This window comes from Brassica rapa, chromosome A10 (assembly GCF_000309985.2).
Source record: "Brassica rapa cultivar Chiifu-401-42 chromosome A10, CAAS_Brap_v3.01, whole genome shotgun sequence".
Lineage (NCBI taxonomy): Eukaryota > Viridiplantae > Streptophyta > Magnoliopsida > Brassicales > Brassicaceae > Brassica > Brassica rapa.
Window position 1 is genome coordinate 3,880,982 of NC_024804.2, and position 18,492 is coordinate 3,899,473.

The following is an 18,492-nucleotide window of genomic DNA, read 5'->3' on the forward strand; positions in this document are numbered from 1 at the left end:
TTGCTTCAATCTCTTGTCTTCTTTTGCCTCCGATATGTCCATCCCTCTGGTAAAGCTTTAGTCGTCGGAACCCTAGATCCTTCCGGGGGACATTAAATCCGGTTGCTTTTGCTCGATCTGGATATGCGATGAGGAGGTGAGGGATCTATGTCGATTGGAGTCGGCTTTTGAAGGTGGGGCGCCGGTGGATCTTATTTTTTCCCTTGCTAGATATGTCTGATGTCCTGGCATATGAGGCACGTGGAGGCTGTATGGAGTTCTCTTCTCTAGATTTCTCCTTGTTGTTCTATTCCAAAGGCCTGCCTTCGATGTGGAGTGGAGTCTTTCGTCGTTCTTATCGATCGAAGTTGGGTGTTATGCTTTGGCTTATGGTCCCCATGTTGCTCAAAGGAGATGGCGGTCTCTCTATGTCAGTGTGCTCTCAGTGGTTGTGATTGTCGTGTGGCCATCTCTGCCCTGTGTTTGTCGCGTGTATCTTAAGGTCTGTGGATTTTTAACTGTCGTCTATAGGAGAGGAAGCCCCTTCCGGCGTGTGCTCTGCTTTTACTTGTGCTCCTCCTTGTTATGGTTTCAAGGTGGTCCTGCCTTGCGCAAGGTCTGGACCCTCCTCCCATTTTGATGCTTCGTTCTCATCCTCCAACGGGTTTGAACTTTGAATGGCAAAAGCGGATTGGATTAGGTTATCTAATCCTTCTCAGGTTTCGTGTAGCTTCTCCGGTTGAGTCACTCCGGTTTGCTTGCGGCTTGGAGGCTTGGGTGGAGAATAGCCATCCCAGTGTCAGGGATTCCATTTGGTTGATCTGGCAGGCTCTTCTCTGTCTTCTTCCTTTGCAACCTACCTTACTTCGTTGGATGTGGAGTTAGTGTGTGGCCTCGGCTATGGCGGTTCTCATCCATGATTCCGTTGGATTGCAAGGATGGTTGGCTACTTAGGTATGCTATCTCTTCTCTCCTTGTTTTGGGTTCAGCACTTAAGGCCAGTGAAGAAAGCGAGCTTGAAGCAATCATCAAAGAATAGCTACTCCATCGATGACACATAAAGAACTGGCATCTGAGGCAATGAGGTAAACATCACCCTTTTAGTGGTTATCATCGATGGAACGTAACGGTTGATGATAGTCTAAAGACATCAGAGTGCTCTAGCATAACGTGTCAGTATGGTGGGCGAACATAGCTAGTGTCGTAATGTTCGATTTAGATAATTTTGTTCAAATCAAGCCTTGTAATCGACACCTGAATTTTTCGGGTTGAATCTATAAAACATAAATATTTGTTTTTAGAACATATAGTGAAATATTTATTTACGCATCTTGAAGTTTTCACTTTCATATATATTTTGTCCCTCACATTAACTAAAATATATAAAAAGCAATGAGATATTCTTTATAAATAATAAAATTTATTTAGTTTGGAATTCCAATGAGTTATCAAATAACTTACAAATAATTATCAAGTAACTTACAAATAGTTTACAATTAACAAGTTATAAGACAAGACAAGTGTACAATTTTAGAAAGTATTTGAAAGTGCAAGTACTCTCCTTTACTGAAACAAGTACAAGTATACAATTTTATTACCTTACAAGCTAATTCGAGTACCAAATACACCGAAAATACCAAATACTCGGTTTGTTTTTTTTTTGATGAAATTTTAAATTTATTGATCATCAGTGAAAAAGAATAGTTATGTACAAAGGACTAAAGATTTAAAAAGATGAACAAGAATCCTAAGCCTTATGTATGTGTTTTGTACCACTCTTGCATAAGATCTCTCAACCGTTGCTTCTCCCAATATCTGGTAGCTAAAAGCCGATTACGAACAGTTTTATCAATGATCTTCGCCAGTTGGTGATGCTGTCTAGGTTTCTTGAGATGTCTTCTATCATTTCTTTCCCTCCAAACCATATATATTGTAGCTTGAAACACTAACCTCAGCAGAATGTAGCCAAGATAGCCGAAACTATGGGTTGTTAAGTGTTCGAGTGTGCTTCCCCAGTCAGGGTCAGGAGGTCTCCCCAACAACGTACCCACCACTTCAATCCAGAGAGTAAAGGTGTAAGGGCAGGCGAAGAACAGATGGTCCCTAGTCTCGTTTGGCTCTCCACAAAACAAACATCCTTGCACCTGTCCCCAAGATCTCATACGGTCACCCGTTGACAATCTATTATTAACAGCCAGCCATGTAATGAACGCAAACCGGGGAACTCCAAGAGAGAACCATATCACTTTACTCCATGGTTTGATCGGTCTGTTTACTCGAATTTGCTTCCATGTTTGAGAGGTTGAAAACTGATTACAGAACTCATTCTCATTCTTTCTCCATAGAACAATATCTTGAATGTGTCTAGATTCACTCAGCTGAAGAGTTTCAATCGAGTTGATAATCTCTGTGAGTTGTCTGTCGCGAGTTCTACGAAAAGCCCATCCTGCCTCTGTTCGTACTTCACAAACCAAAGCTGATCTAGTGATACCAAGTTTCTGCGTTCCAGATTCGCCTGCAACTTCAATCAGACGACCACTAGGATGCCATATGTCCTCCCAGAATCTAGTAGTCTGTCCATTATGAATCTCTATGCGCAAGAACTGCTTCGCTAAGTTTCTCATCTTCAATAGCTTACGCCAGACCCATGAACCCAACCCTGTGTCTCTCACGTCCCAAAAGGACTCTCTTCGAAGCAAATACTGTCTCACCCAGTCAACCCAAAGAGATTGCGGTTCACTGAAGATGCGCCATATTAGTCTAAGGGAAAATACCTTAGCTACCTCTGCTATACTCCTGACACCCAAGCCTCCCTCTTGCATTGGAGTGCAGACCTCCTTCCATGCCACTTTTGCCTTCGAAGTGTCATTTGGGGAACCACTCCAGAGAAACGCAGAGCTCATACTATCGATTTCATCCATACAAGCTTGCGGTAGACAAAACGCAGAGCACCAGAAATTTGTTGTGCTAGCAATGACAGATTTAATCAACATAAGTCTACCTGCAAAGGAGAGTGACTTACTAGTCCAGCTCTGAAATCTAGCTTTGATCTTGGCTAGTAAAGGCTCGTAATCATGCCTTGACATAGATTTAGTCGTGAGTGGAAGGCCAAGATATATTGGCAATCCAGAGACAGTGAACCCCGCTGCTACTGCCCTATCTTCAAGTCTCTGCTTATCCCTGCCTGCCGCAAAGACCGTCGATTTTGATATGTTGATGTTGAGTCCTGAGATACGAGTATACTCATCAAACACTTCTAGGACACCTTCCAAAGAAGCGGGAGAACCATTGGTGAATACCATGATGTCGTCAGCGAAGCTAAGATGAGTAAGCTTTAGGGATGAGCACATCGGATGGTACCCAATACGTCTATTCAGAACCGCAGAGTTTAGCATCCTGGATAGAACATTGCTCACTATGACGAACAGATATGGCGATAAGGAGCAACCTTGCCTGATCCCCCGTGCACTGGAGAAAAACCCTTCCAACTCACCATTCACTGAGACAGAAAAGGCAGCAGTGTCCACGCATCGCATGATCCAAGTAACGAATAGATCAGGATATCCCATTGTGCGAAGAACAGCTTCGATAAAACTCCATTGGACTGTGTCAAAAGCCTTAGAAATATCCAGCTTGACTGCAGAACGTGATGAGATGTCTGGCTTGTGATAATCTTTCACTAGTTCTGTTGCTAACAAAACGTTTTCGAGAAGGAGACGTCCCTTGACGAACGCACACTGATTCAGCTCAATAGCAGAAGGGAGTGTTGCTTTCAGCCGCCTTGCAATGATTTTGGAAATCACTTTATAAACTACGTTGCAACACGCGATGGGCCGAAAATCAGACATTCTCTCCGCCGCTGCTGACTTGGGAATTAAGGATAGGAGCGTGGCATTGGTGCTCCTTGGCATTAATCCATATAGAAAGAAAGACTGGACTGCTACTATAAAGTCTTTCCCAACTACAGACCAAGCTGCTTTATAGAATTCCGCTGAGTAGCCGTCTGGCCCAGGAGCCTTATTTGTAGCAATAGAGAATAAAATCTGCTTGATTTCTTCTCCCTGCACAGGCCGCACCAAACCCGCTGCTACATCCTGAGGACACCGATACTCCACCACATCCTGAAGGTTCTCAATAGGAATCTCCTCAAAATTACTCGGCTGACTGTTGAGGAATTTGTCAAAATGCCGCGCTGCCTCTGACTTAATCTCCTTCAAATCCGTGAGTACTCTTCCATCTTCAGTGACAATACGTCTGATAGCATTCTTTGAGTTCCTTGCTTTGCAAACATTGTGATAGAAACAGTTGTTACGGTCACCCAGCCCCAACCATTTAACCTTAGACTTTTGGAAATAGAACTGTTCTTCAATGCCTGAAATATGATGCCAGTGCTCCCATGCTGCTGAGACATCTTCAAAAGCTGCAGTCGTTGGGAGATCTGTGGCTACAGCTTGTTTTAGACATAGGTCCTCATAGGCAAGCTTCACTCTTGAAGGCAAGTCACCAAACAAATCCTTGTTAAGCCCGCGGAGATCACCCTTCAGGCTCTTTAGTTTGCTATGAAATAGTTTCAGAGCTGATCTGGAATGGTACAGCGGCGCCTGAGAATTCCAGACATTATCCACGACTTCAAGGAAACGTGGGTGACTCGTCACATGGTTAAAGAACTTGAAAGGTTTCCGGTTAGCTGTCTCAGATGGTCGGAGCTGCGTCCACACCCTCAGATGATCAGACACACCACCTGCTTCAAAGGTAGCAAACGAAACTGGGAATGTCGTAAGCCATTGGCTATTAACCAAAACTCTATCCAGTTTTTTGCTGATAGGGCTCTCAGATCGTCGGTTTGTCCATGTGTAGAGTGAGCCTACCTGTGCGAGGTCATCCACAGCACATCTACCAATCGCATCCTGAAAATCTCGCATTGAGCATGTCTCACTGATGCTCTGAGAGTGCTCAGTTGTTGAGCGGATCACATTGAAATCGCCTTGAATAATCCAAGGATAATCATTCCCTGCTAATGATGTAGCAACCATCTCCATTTCTTTCCACAAGACCTTACGATCGCTAGCAAGGTTAGAAGCGTATACAAAAGAAGCCAGAATTATTTCACCCGTGCTTTTAATCCTAACCCAACAAGTGATCATTTGCGAACTTGAAGAAGCCGGGACCATCTCTACATCGTCGGACCAACAAACCCAAATTCTTCCTAGTGGATGATGATCATAGTTATGAATACAACTCCAACCAGGAAAAGCAGCATCAAATACCTTCTGAAAATTCTCCATTTGTACCCGAGTTTCCAATAAGCAACCAAAAGATAACCGTGCAGCGTGTAACCAATACCGTACTGCTCTTTGTTTGCGTGGCTTGTTGAACCCACGCATGTTCCAAGCGAAAGTCGACGACATTATTTCCTCTTAGAGGAACCTTTCTTATTATTGGTAGACTTGACGGCTTGAATAAAACTCTTGTTACTAACTAACTGCATACGGCTCCCTTTCCCTCTACCTTTCTGGTTACTAACATGGCTGGTTTGCAGCTCTCTCTCTTGGGATTCACTTGCATCCCCTCGTTCCTCTTTATTTCCTCCAACTTCCTGTAAATGAAACCCATCATTTCTCATGGTACCATTCTCCTCTTCCTCTTCATCTATCTCACCCTCTTCTCTGATGCCACTTAAGACCTGAAAGCCATTAGGTGACACAACTCTGCACTCGCCCTGAGATTGAAGATTTTCCCTCGGTGAGCTAGGCTTGCCATTCTGCGTCCACTCACCATCTATCCGGGTCTGCAATACTTCTCCACCACCATTCATTGGGCCCTCTTCTATTCTTTCAACGGTGTTGTTAACATCTACCACAATTGCATCAATCTGTTCTAAATCACTTAACAGCTTCAGGACCACTTCCTTGTCCGACCCTGTAGCTTCAGACTTCTTTTCCAGACTCTGGTCCCTCTTGAGGATAGTCTTGGTTTGCGCTTTCGTACACTCCTTCTCTGTGTGCCCCCAGCCTTCACATGACATACAGCGCGGTGGAAGCCAAGGATAGAACACCTCCACTGTAACACTGCACTGATCTTTATCCTTGAAACTGATCTTTTGGGGCAGCGGCTTCATCAAATTTACTTCTACAAGCACCCTTGCCACATCCATGCGCACACATTTCTCAGTGTTGGGATGGAGCTTGACAAAGTTGCCAGCGGTACGAGACAGAAATCTAAGCCCCTCCAGCGAATATAGATAGCCCGGAACGTTTACCAGATCCACCCATAGAGGCATCGCTGACAAATCAGGGGGGTTCTGCGCTGTCTCCGGGTTCCATTCACATACCATCAAAGGAACATCACCAATATGCCAATACTTCCTTCTCAAGACTCTCTTCCTCATTTGCTCATCTTCAATACGGAACAACACAGTCCTCTTGCTTATGAATTGGACATCAATCTTGGACTTTGGGGAACTCCATATTCTGTTTACAGTAGAGTGTATAGAACCAATGAAAGGTGAGTCTCCCATAAAGTAACCTACAGCAAAACTCTTCCACAAAGGCTCTACATCTTCAAAGATCTCCGTAGGTATCTCAATGTCTGCCACACCATCAACAATCTCAAAATCTGGCCCAGCTGTAGTCCCCGTCCCCACATTCACTGCTTCTGCGTAAGAACTTTTCTCCCTGACAGGGCTTTTTGCATTACCCTTATCTGTAACTCCTTCTCTGGTCACCATCTCTTTTTTCCCCTCTACAATCCGGTACTGAGATAAAGTGACCGGCAAATCCACCCCATTGACAAGCCCAGAAGATTCCCCATCCACCACAGCGTGTGTTTCCTCAATCTCAATCCCACTCCTCTCCACCAATACTTCCGTAACTTTGATTCCCCCACCTACTGACTTCCCCGAATCTGACCCCAGACCCCTTTCACCCACATCCAATCCTTGCTCTCCATTGTTGCCGTTTGAATCGAGCGGCGGCTCGGTCGCCTTCGTCATCGTTTTTTTGTCGCGGCACAAATACTCGGTTTGTTCCCACCCCTAGACGAAGTTATACTTCCTCACTGATGCAGAAATTTGTCTAAGGGTGGGCATTTAGGTATCCGTTAAAGATTTAAGCCATATTCAGGTGTTTATAAAAACAAATTGGGTTTGGTTCAAATATTTACGGGTTTGGTTTGGATTCAGATATCCATTTAAATTATGTTAAAAATAAAAAAAAAATCCTAATAAAGCTTAAAAAATAAAATAAAACGCAACATATAATTTTGAATATTGTATGCAAAATATATATAATTAACATGGAAATTATTTTGGTTTTGATGTTTGGATGGAGAACCAGTATGTATTAGGGAATTTCTAGTGTTTTGAGTAGGCATGGGCGTTTGGGGTCCCAATTGGGTTTCAGTTTAGTCCAATCGGGTTTCGGTTTTTTGGGCTTATCAAAATCAGCCCCATTCAGGTTATATGAAAATTTGGTTCGGGATCGGTTCGGATTCGGATCGGGTTTAGTAAATCTTCAAAGAACCGGTACAACCCGATGTGAAATGATCTGAACAGATACAAAACCATAAGACAGTGTGGTACAAACTACCAGCCGGAGACAAGATAATGGCCTAAAGCAAACTCGATAGACTAATTAAGTCAAAGGAGAGAATAAAATCTAAAAGCATACAGGAGTATAAGGATGATAGAACCAAAGGTGTATATTGATAGAACCGCCCAACCTCCCACTATTGATCTCTACAAACCAGAGACTCAAGCCAATACGATCTTGCTCACAAAGAGAAGCAAGCTCAAGACTCACCAACTAACTGACTCACATATTCCTCTTGGGTCCTCTTATATAGTGCGAGGCCCAATAACAACTGTAACAAACTCTATACCACTTGTGTAACCATTTATTAAACTCATAACAACTCCTCTTCTCTCTCTCTACTCTTCATTCTCCTTTCCTCTCTTCCTCCTCACGTACACTCTCTGTAGCATATCAATACCCCCATTCGCAAGATTCAGCTTGTCCTCAAGTGAAAATCCTGGAAACTGATTCTTCAACTCGCCAACCTTCATCCAAGACGTCTCATGGTCCGGTAAATTCCTCCATTTCAGCAACACCTCCAAATGGCCTGTCTCATTATAACGGGTCTCTAGTATCTCTTCCGGCTCAATCACCAGCTCTGTCTCCATAGCCTCGGGGAATACTGTTGTGACCACAGAATCACCGATCACCGGTTTCAACTGGGACACATGAAAAACCGGGTGGACCCGTGATGTCTCAGGTAACTGCAACCGATAAGCAACATTCCCCACTCGACCCGTGACCACAAATGGGCCATAATATCTCGCAGCAAGCTTCTGAAACAACCGTTTACTCACCGACTGTTGACGATACGGTCTCAATTTCAGAAAAACCTTAGACCCTACCTCGAACTCTAACTCCCTCCTGTGCTTATCTGCATTATTCTTCATTCTTTCTTGAGCTGGTAACAGGTTTTCTTTAATGGAACTCAAGAACTTCTCTCTTTCCAACAACATCGCCTCTACTTCAAAGTTTTGCGTCGCACCCATCTCATAGTTCAACAAAGAAGGTGGTTCTCTCCCATAAACTAGCTGAAACGGCGTACACTTCAAAGCTGTGTGATACGCAGTATTGTACCACAACTCTGCCCATGGAATGAATTTGGACCACGTTTTCGGGTGAGTTGAAGCAAAGCACCTCAAAAATGTCTCCAAACATCTGTTGAGAACTTCCGTTTGCCCATCGGATTGAGGATGAAAGCCTGTGCTAAACCGTAAACGTGTCCCTGACATTCGAAAACACTCCTTCCAAAACGAACTCAAAAAGATCTTATCTCTGTCTGAAATGATCGATTTTGGATATCCATGTAAGCGGATCACTTCTTTAACAAACTTCTGAGCGATGTCAATGGCTGTGAACGGATGTTTAAACGTAATGAAATGACCATATTTGCTCAAACGATCGACCACCACCAAGATTACATTGACACCATTTGAAGTTGGTAATCCTTCAATGAAATCCATAGCCACATCCTCCCAAATCTTTACCGGTAATTCAATAGGTTGAAGCAACCCTGCTGGTGATAATGTTGAACAATCTGAAGGTCGCGTGTTCGATCCACGCTCACCGCACCAATTTGATAGAACCAAAGGTGTATATTGATAGAACCGCCCAACCTCCCACTCTTGATCTCTACAAACCAGAGACTCAAGCCAATACGATCTTGCTCACAAAGAGAAGCAAGCTCAAGACTCACCAACTAACTGACTCACATATTCCTCTTGGGTCATCTTATATAGTGCGAGGCCCAATAACAACTGTAACAAACTCTATACCACTTGTGTAACCATTTATTAAACTCATAACAACTCCTCTTCTCTCTCTCTACTCTTCATTCTTCTTTCCTCTCTTCCTCCTCACGTACACTCTCTGTAGCATATCAATACCCCCATTCGCAAGATTCAGCTTGTCCTCAAGTGAAAATCCTGGAAACTGATTCTTCAACTCGCCAACCTTCATCCAAGACGTCTCATGGTCCGGTAAATTCTTCCATTTCAGCAACACCTCCAAATGGCCTGTCTCATTATAACGGGTCTCTAGTATCTCTTCCGGCTGAATCACCAGCTCTGTCTCCATAGCCTCGGGCAATACTGTTGTGACCATAGAATCACCGATCACCGGTTTCAATTGGGACACATGAAAAACCGGGTGGACCCGTGATGTCTCAGGGAACTGCAACCGATAAGCAACCTTCCCCACTCGACCCGTGACCACAAATGGGCCATAATATCTCGCAGCAAGCTTCTGAAACAACCGTTTACTCACCGACTGTTGACGATACGGTCTCAATTTCAGAAAAACCTTAGACCCTACCTCGAACTCTAACTCCCTCCTGTGCTTATCTGCATTATTCTTCATTCTTTCTTGAGCTGGTAACAGGTTTTCTTTAATGGAACTCAAGAACTTCTCTCTTTCCAACAACATCGCCTCTACTTCAAAGTTTTGCGTCGCACCCATCTCATAGTTCAACAAAGAAGGTGGTTCTCTCCCATAAACTAGCTGAAACGGCGTACACTTCAAAGCTGTGTGATACGCAGTATTGTACCACAACTCTGCCCATGGAATGAATTTGGACCACGTTTTCGGGTGAGTTGAAGCAAAGCACCTCAAAAATGTCTCCAAACATCTGTTGAGAACTTCCGTTTGCCCATCGGATTGAGGATGAAAGCCTGTGCTAAACCGTAAACGTGTCCCTGACATTCGAAAACACTCCTTCCAAAACGAACTCAAAAAGATCTTATCTCTGTCTGAAATGATCGATTTTGGATATCCATGTAAGCGGATCACTTCTTTAACAAACTTCTGATCGATGTCAATGGCTGTGAACGGATGTTTAAGCGTAATGAAATGACCATATTTGCTCAAACGATCGACCACCACCAAGATTACATTGACGCCATTTGAAGTTGGTAATCCTTCAATGAAATCCATAGCCACATCCTCCCAAATCTTTACCAGTAATTCAATAGGTTGAAGCAACCCTGCTGGTGATAATGTTGAATAATCTGAAGGTCGCGTGTTCGATCCACGCTCACCGCACCAATTTGATAGAACCAAAGGTGTATATTGATAGAACCGCCCAACCTCCCACTCTTGATCTCTACAAACCAGAGACTCAAGCCAATACGATCTTGCTCACAAAGAGAAGCAAGCTCAAGACTCACCAACTAACTGACTCACATATTCCTCTTGGGTCCTCTTATATAGTGCGAGGCCCAATAAAAACTGTAACAAACTCTATACCACTTGTGTAACCATTTATTAAACTCATAACAACTCCTCTTCTCTCTCTCTACTCTTCATTCTCCTTTCCTCTCTTCCTCCTCACGTACACTCTCTGTAGCATATCAAAGGACTTCAAGGAAGACGAGGCTAAGCAATACATGAAGCAGGATAGTTCGAGAAAGCGAAACAGGCCTAAATTATTAGAGTTGAACAAAGATCTACCAAACCCGTTTCCATAGGAACTACGACACAAGCCCTTACAAATGCTTCAACTGAAATAAGCCACACTAGAAACACTCTTCAGACCAAGCAGCCAACGATGAGACATACATGATTGGCGATTGACTACTCCAAGACCATCACGATGGAGCACATGCTCCACATCCCCTTAACAAGTAAACCAGAGAACTCGTAGGAAGCAAACCAATGGACATCACAAATTCTCAGCATCGATGCTTCACCAAATGAAATCTTAAATGACCCACGAGGCTGAACGACAAAACCATACTGGAACCCACAACGTAGCAGAAACCAAACGTCTCTAAGAAGAAGAAGCAAACCAAAGACCACAATAGAGAACACCAACCGATGGCCCAAGAAAGCTCACCTTCCCAACAAGCTGACATACTAAACAGACACCATCATATCAAAGACATTCAATTGTCCAACACACAAACACAACCTAAAAACTGAGGCTAAGAGAAATTACAAAAGACCAAAGCCGAATCATAGACGGAGATACAAGTTTGATAGACCACCACTGACTTGAGAGCCACCACAACAGAATCAATGAAAGAGTTACCCACTACATCATAGCTGATTTAACATGCACCGTGCACCATAAATTTTTTTTAGAGTCCAGAAAGTGGTTACAAAACTAGTTCTCTAAACAACTAACCACCAGTCCAACAAATGCTAAAACACAGCACACTAAAGAAAAGCTTCACTTAATTCAACACCTTAAGAGTGGTATAAACAGATGATGTTCAATATCATACCGAGATCTTCGTACTTCACCAGTGCATGAACCCTACCAAATAGCCCACGACCACCGAACATAAGTCGGAGCGATCTCAACCAGCCAATTCTCCTACCCAGCAAGAGCAAGCATAGATCCGCAAGATCAAGCATAACCTCTCAACAAAACTAGATATGTACCAGTCACCAAACAAGGATGTTGAAAACTGAAGTCAAGAGACTCTCAATACTAAGAGAAAGAGACAGAGCAAGATTTCTCCCGGCAGTGGTGAGGGTCCCCGACCGATGGAGCAGCAGAGGGAACTATGACATCAGCTCCTTGTTTATTTGAGAGAGAAGAGACCTATGATGCTAAATAATCTATGGGTGGTTTTGTCAGAGTGACTTTTTTGTCAACTTTCAACATAATATATATATTTTTTACAACAGTAACTAAACTAGGAAGAAGCAACCACTGATTCCGAAAATTAATACAGATTATGGAATCAACATATTATAAAAAAAGAGAATTTTGAGAAGCACAGCGTGTAATCTTGTCTATCATTATATTATATGTTTTTGGTATATAATTGATCGAGAAATTAAGAAATAATATCTTACATCGTCGAAGTTTGTATATGTGGATAGTAAAAACTGGTCATTTTTTATAGTGTTGACATAACATATAACATATCAGACCCATTTTATTGATATGTGTAGCGGAATTTTAATTTTTTTGGTTATGAGATGCAAATTCCGTAATCGGTAGTATAAATTTTAATATACTTAACCAAAAAATATAAGGGAAAATTACGTGTTTACCACTTTCATGGTACCATTTTTCATTTTTACCACCACTAAAGAGACATTTTCAAAAATACATTTTTCATTAAGTGGCAAAAGACTATTATGCCCTTGTTATTTATATATATAATAAATCACTAGTTAAATAAAAAAGAAAAAAAATAAAAATAAAATAAATAAAATAATTTTTTTTTTATGTTTTCGAATTATACTTTTTCAAATTCGAACTTTTTTATAATATTTTTTTTTGAAACTCTTTTTCGAATTTTTTTTTATTTTTTTCAAAATTGTTTTTGAAAAACGAAAATTATGTTTAAAACTATTTTTAAAAAAAATTTTATATATCTTTTAAGTATTTATTTATATATTTATTAGAATCTTATATTTCACATTTCAAAAACCTACCTCATCCTTCAACTCTAAACTCTAAGTCTAGATTAGTTAATACTAAGGGTATAATTGTCTTTTATTCTTTATTAAAAGTGAGGCTAAAAATGATTAGTGTAAACATGAAAAGTAATACTATAAATGTACTATTATTGATAATTTCTCAAAAAACAACTGTTTAGAAGAACAAGCAAACTTTTTTTCGCCCAAATCCACTACGTATTTTAAACATCTGGGCCGCAACCCAAAAATAAAGACAGACCAAACAGAGTAATTAGTTATTGTACAATTCTTTCGTTTTTTTCTTGTAAAATATTCCATTAATTATTATTATACTCGTTAGGCTGAAAAATCTTTCAACTTCAGATATTTTTGATCTACCTTGTGAATGGCTATGCACGCTAGCACGTCTTTGGAGGTTGATGTTACACGTATATAGCCTATTGTCCCTTAAAGACTAACGTCTTTTTTTCTTTTTGAACAAATTTATGTACACCGCTGCGGAAATATTAGACACAGAAAAAGTAAGTGTTCTAACGTCGCAAGCTACCTCTTCAAAGTATTTATTAAATAATTTGAGTACACAATATAAAGATATTCTTGGGTTTACAGACCAATAAATTTTTTTTATTTTATATTTAATATTAAAAAAATATTTCAAATTATATTATATTTTTAAAATAAAAAATTAAATAAACAAATAAAAATAATAGTAGTTAAAAAAATATTTTTATTGTCATCAGCAATAAATCCTAAATCATAAACTCTAAATTCTTAGGTAAACTTTAAATCTTTGGATAAATCATAAATTCTAAATAAAAAACACTAAACACTAAAACACTTATAGATTTAAAGTTTTAATGTTTAGGATTTATCCAAGAGTTTAGGATTTACCCAAAGGTTTAGGGTTTAACGTTTAGTGTTTTGCTGACAACATTAAAAAAAAAAGTTAAAACTTTTTTTCTTTTTGTAAATATTATTATTTTTATTTATTTTTTAACTTTTTATTTTAAAAATATAATATAATTTCAAAAGATTTTATTTTCTTTTCTAAAATATCGAAAATAATAAAATGTTATTGGTCGGTAAAATTCACTCTATGAAATGAACCCAAAAATAACTCTAACATAAATTAGAGTTGAACTAACCAATTAGGAAATATAACTATTTGAGTATTTTAAATACGGTATAATAATTTCAGACGGCAATATGATTTTTAATGAGGTAACTTGTAAGACTTATCCATAGTATCTATATTATCAGAAGAATCTCACGCGCTCCTATTTGTGTGGACATGACATTTGGGGCTTGCCAATCAGATCTGATCTACTTGACGTCTCATCTCTTCCTTCTCATATTTTGTCTAACCTATAATTGACACTCACATTCAAAAAATTTATTCTTTTTTTTTAATTTTCTTTTTTTTATTAGCAAACTATATTAACATTATATATTTGAGATGGTTGATTGGAAAATTATACCGATGCTGATATTTTATCTTTCACTTTAAATATTATTTGAAGAAATTTTCTTAAACTGAAATCGAAGGGGAGGTACTGAACAGTGAACACCACTACAAAAACATGTTAGATAGATATCTCAATCCATCCATTGTTATTGTCTTATTGATACTCACACTACAGGTCAAGTCGAAAACTGGTTGAGCTATCTTTTTTTGTCATCTGTTAGATTAATATCTAATTATTTTTATTTTTATTTATTATGAGTTTGTATTTATTTTTGTATATCATCTATTTTCAAAAAAGAAAAAAAAAATTAAAATTTTGCTAGGTGTAGATTGGGGTTCAACTTGTTTCATATCACTTTTAATCCTTTGCGTTCAGAGCAGATTACAAATGAGTTTTCCTATCTCAATTGGACATTCTAGTGAAATTCAGAACTAGTCACCATTATTTTGGAAATTAATAAGAAGAGCAACAAAAACAAACACAAAAATAGAATAGAAAAATTTATTAAAAAAAAAAAACAATTATTAGGCTTATCTCATTTGGCTTTATATATACCACACCACAACCTCTTGTCCATCGTATCTTTCATCATCTTTTCTTCTTCTCCAAAGAAAAATAGTGAAGAAAAATGAAGCTCCTTAACTCAGCTACCGTGATCCTCTTCTTAGCGATGATCGTGGTATCATCAGCGATGGATATGTCAATCATTTCCTACGACAAAAACCACCACACCGTCTCTTCCAGAAGCGATGTCGAAGTTTCAAGACTGTACGAGGAGTGGGTAGTGAAACACGGGAAGGCTCAGAATTCTCTTACAGAGAAAGATCGACGGTTCGAGATCTTTAAAGACAACCTCCGCTTCATAGACGAACACAACGGGAAGAATCTTAGTTACAGATTGGGTCTTACGAAGTTCGCGGATCTCACTAACGATGAGTATAGATCCATGTACCTCGGGTCTAGGCTCAAGAGGAAAGCCACGAAGACTAGCCTTCGCTACGAGGCGCGTGTAGGTGACGCTATCCCGGAGAGCGTTGACTGGAGGAAGGAAGGTGCCGTGGCTGAGGTCAAAGATCAGGGAAGCTGCGGTAAGTTCTTTATTTGTGAGAAATATTTTCTTTTTAACTTCTAAATATAGTAATATCTGTCTGGTTCGTTCAGAAAGTATTGGAACTTGTGGGGAAAGACATATTTGCCCCTTCCAAGCATGCTGTGTGAGGGTGTTAGTTCCCATAGTAGTCTCCACTTGTGACTTTTACTGAGACTAAATAATTTCTGTTTCAATTCAAAAAAAAAAAAAAAAAACTGAGTAAATAATTTTGCATGCCTGAAAATACAAAATAAATAAGTTTTTATGAAGCAAATATTACGCGTTAAGACCAAATGAGTAGTCACTAACTTGCTTAGCCACAAAAATATTGAGTTAAATTATCACTGAAACAACAAAACCAAGTTTTATGAAACAAATATTACGAGTTAAGACCAGATTGTTTTCTTTTTAAAGTTGAGACAAAGATGAGTAAGTCTTAAATATGTTCTTGGTCTTATTTTCGAACCATTAACTTGCTTAGTCACAAAATATTGAGCTAGTTGGTGATTGATTGTGTTTGTTTTCATAAGGAAATTTGATATTAGTAGGTGTGTTTATGTTTGATGTTAATGGTTTATCATGAGCTGATGTTAATGACTTACGAATCAACTAATTTAATTCTGTATTAATGAAGGGAGTTGTTGGGCGTTTTCAACCATCGGAGCAGTGGAGGGCATAAACAAGATCGTGACAGGAGACTTAATATCCTTGTCTGAACAAGAATTGGTTGATTGTGACACTTCATACAATGAAGGTTGTAACGGAGGTCTCATGGACTATGCTTTTGAGTTCATTATAAAAAACGGCGGAATCGATACAGAGGAAGATTATCCTTACAAGGGTGTTGACGGACGTTGTGACCAGACCAGAGTTAGTGTTTTGTTCTTTAATAATAATTCTAAACAACCTGTGGATGATTTTTGTTTCACCTTTGTTGGTTTATTGCTGCAGAAAAACGCTAAAGTTGTTACAATCGATTCATATGAGGATGTGCCGGCTAACAGCGAAGAATCATTAAAGAAAGCACTTTCTCACCAACCAATTAGCGTCGCCATTGAGGGTGGTGGTCGTGCGTTCCAGCTCTATGATTCGGTATGTATTTTAATCATTTTCTCTTAGTTCTTAGGAGTTTGATGATTTGACTAAACTGTTTGTATGCGTTTTTCTTTCCAAAGGGTATATTCGATGGAATTTGTGGAACAGATCTAGACCATGGAGTTGTGGCGGTCGGATACGGAACAGAGAATGGCAAAGACTATTGGATTGTGAAAAACTCATGGGGAACAAGTTGGGGAGAGAGCGGATACATAAGGATGGAGCGCAACATTGCGTCTTCAGCAGGAAAATGTGGAATCGCTGTTGAGCCTTCTTATCCGATCAAGAATGGCCAAAACCCACCAAACCCTGGACCTTCACCTCCATCTCCCGTTACGCCTCCGACCCAATGTGACAGTTACTACACATGTCCTGAGAGCAACACTTGTTGTTGTCTTTTTGATTATGGAAAGTATTGTCTTGCTTGGGGATGTTGCCCACTAGAAGCAGCCACATGTTGTGATGACAACTATAGTTGCTGCCCTCACGAGTACCCCGTTTGTGACCTTGATCAGGGAACTTGTTTAATGGTAAGTTTTGCTTCTCCCACTTCTTAGGGAAACAACATATTAATGGTAATTTTTTGAATATTTCATTTGCAGAACAAGAACAGTCCATTCAGTATCAAGGCCATAAAGCGCAAGCCCGCAACACCATTCTGGTCACAGAGCAGGAAGAACATTGCGTAAGAAGTTGGTGACACTGCACATTTGTTTCTTCAGAGAGAATTCTGACTCATATGAGCAAGAGATATCTGAAGAGATTTGTCAAATTATTGTATGTTGTTGTTTATGACATAAGGATACATAAAAATGCAGCTGTTGGGTATTGTGTATATATTAAAAACCATAAGTTGCTTTTAGTCTCTTAGTTGGGTTTCATTGATATATAAAATTTACTAGGTGATTTTCCCGTGCTCATGCACGGGTATAAATATTTCTAAAATAAAAATATTATAATAATTGATTGCTATTTATTTTTGATTTTAAATTAATTAGTAATTTGTATGCATCATTTATATTAATAATATTCTATTCATTTAATTATACATATGATTTATATATGTTATATCCAATCGGTTTTGTTTTTTTTATAGTCGATTTCGTTATCATTTGGGTAAATTTGATTCTATCTCTGAATTCAACTGTAATTTTTTATATTCTAAATATATTAAAATTTGATTAATTTCTTATTTACATTTAGGTGGTTATTGTCTTAGATATGTAAATATATTTTTAATGAATATTATGTATAACTCAAGATATATTGTGCTTAGAACAAATTAAAAAAATAAACTAAAGTGTTTGATTCCAAATTACATAAATTAATACAACGATAATATTTTGAAGTCTCATGTATATATATAAATTTAAAAAAAAAAACTAAATTGTAACAGGTGGTTAATATTTTATTTTCATTTTGAATATGTTTTGAGTTGTCCTATGATTTATATTTATAAAATAAATTATTATTCTTATAAAATTTTATATTCTTATCGTAGTTAAATCTATGATTTTAGATATAAGTTGGATTAGTCGAGTCACTCATGTTGTGAGTATATTGAGTTACATATATTTTTTCAAATTCAAAGCGAAGTATAATTATTTTTATTATAATCAAGTTAAATCAAATCAATTTTATTTATCATTTAAATGTGCATGTATTTTCATAATATTTATCAAATTATATGTTGATGTTTTTAAAAAAAAATAGAAAATAAAGCGATGATCCATAGGAAATTACATGCATAAGTAGCTGATACATTTTTGGAAGCTCATGAACATATATCAATATTTATAATAATTAAAATATTTTATAAATTCTAAATAACTTTATGCTTTTCATTTATTGAATGGAAACTGAAATTTATTTTAATTAATCTTAAAAATGAGAATTCAGATTTGCTTTGGTATTT

The 18,492-nt window shown here is 38.8% G+C and overlaps 1 protein-coding gene across 1 annotated transcript; it reads left to right on the forward strand.

Moving 5' to 3' along the window:
- Positions 1–14,970: 14,970 nt before the first annotated feature.
- LOC103848250 (cysteine proteinase RD21A) lies at positions 14,971–17,511 on the forward strand. The gene is made up of 5 exons (XM_009125200.3): positions 14,971–15,480; positions 16,117–16,352; positions 16,434–16,574; positions 16,658–17,107; positions 17,180–17,511. Exons 1-5 carry the CDS (start codon positions 15,021–15,023, stop codon positions 17,264–17,266), a joined length of 1,374 nt encoding a protein of 457 aa, XP_009123448.2. The 5' UTR covers positions 14,971–15,020; the 3' UTR covers positions 17,267–17,511.
- The last annotated feature ends 981 nt before the right edge of the window (positions 17,512–18,492 follow it).

Coding starts and splice junctions, on each gene's coding strand:
- LOC103848250 (XM_009125200.3), top strand. CDS start 15,021: ATGAAGCTCCTTAACTCAGCTACCGTGATCCTCTTCTTAGCGATGATC. Junction 16,353..16,433: donor GACGTTGTGACCAGACCAGA/GTTAGTGTTTTG, acceptor TTATTGCTGCAG/AAAAACGCTAAAGTTGTTAC. Junction 16,575..16,657: donor CGTTCCAGCTCTATGATTCG/GTATGTATTTTA, acceptor TTCTTTCCAAAG/GGTATATTCGATGGAATTTG.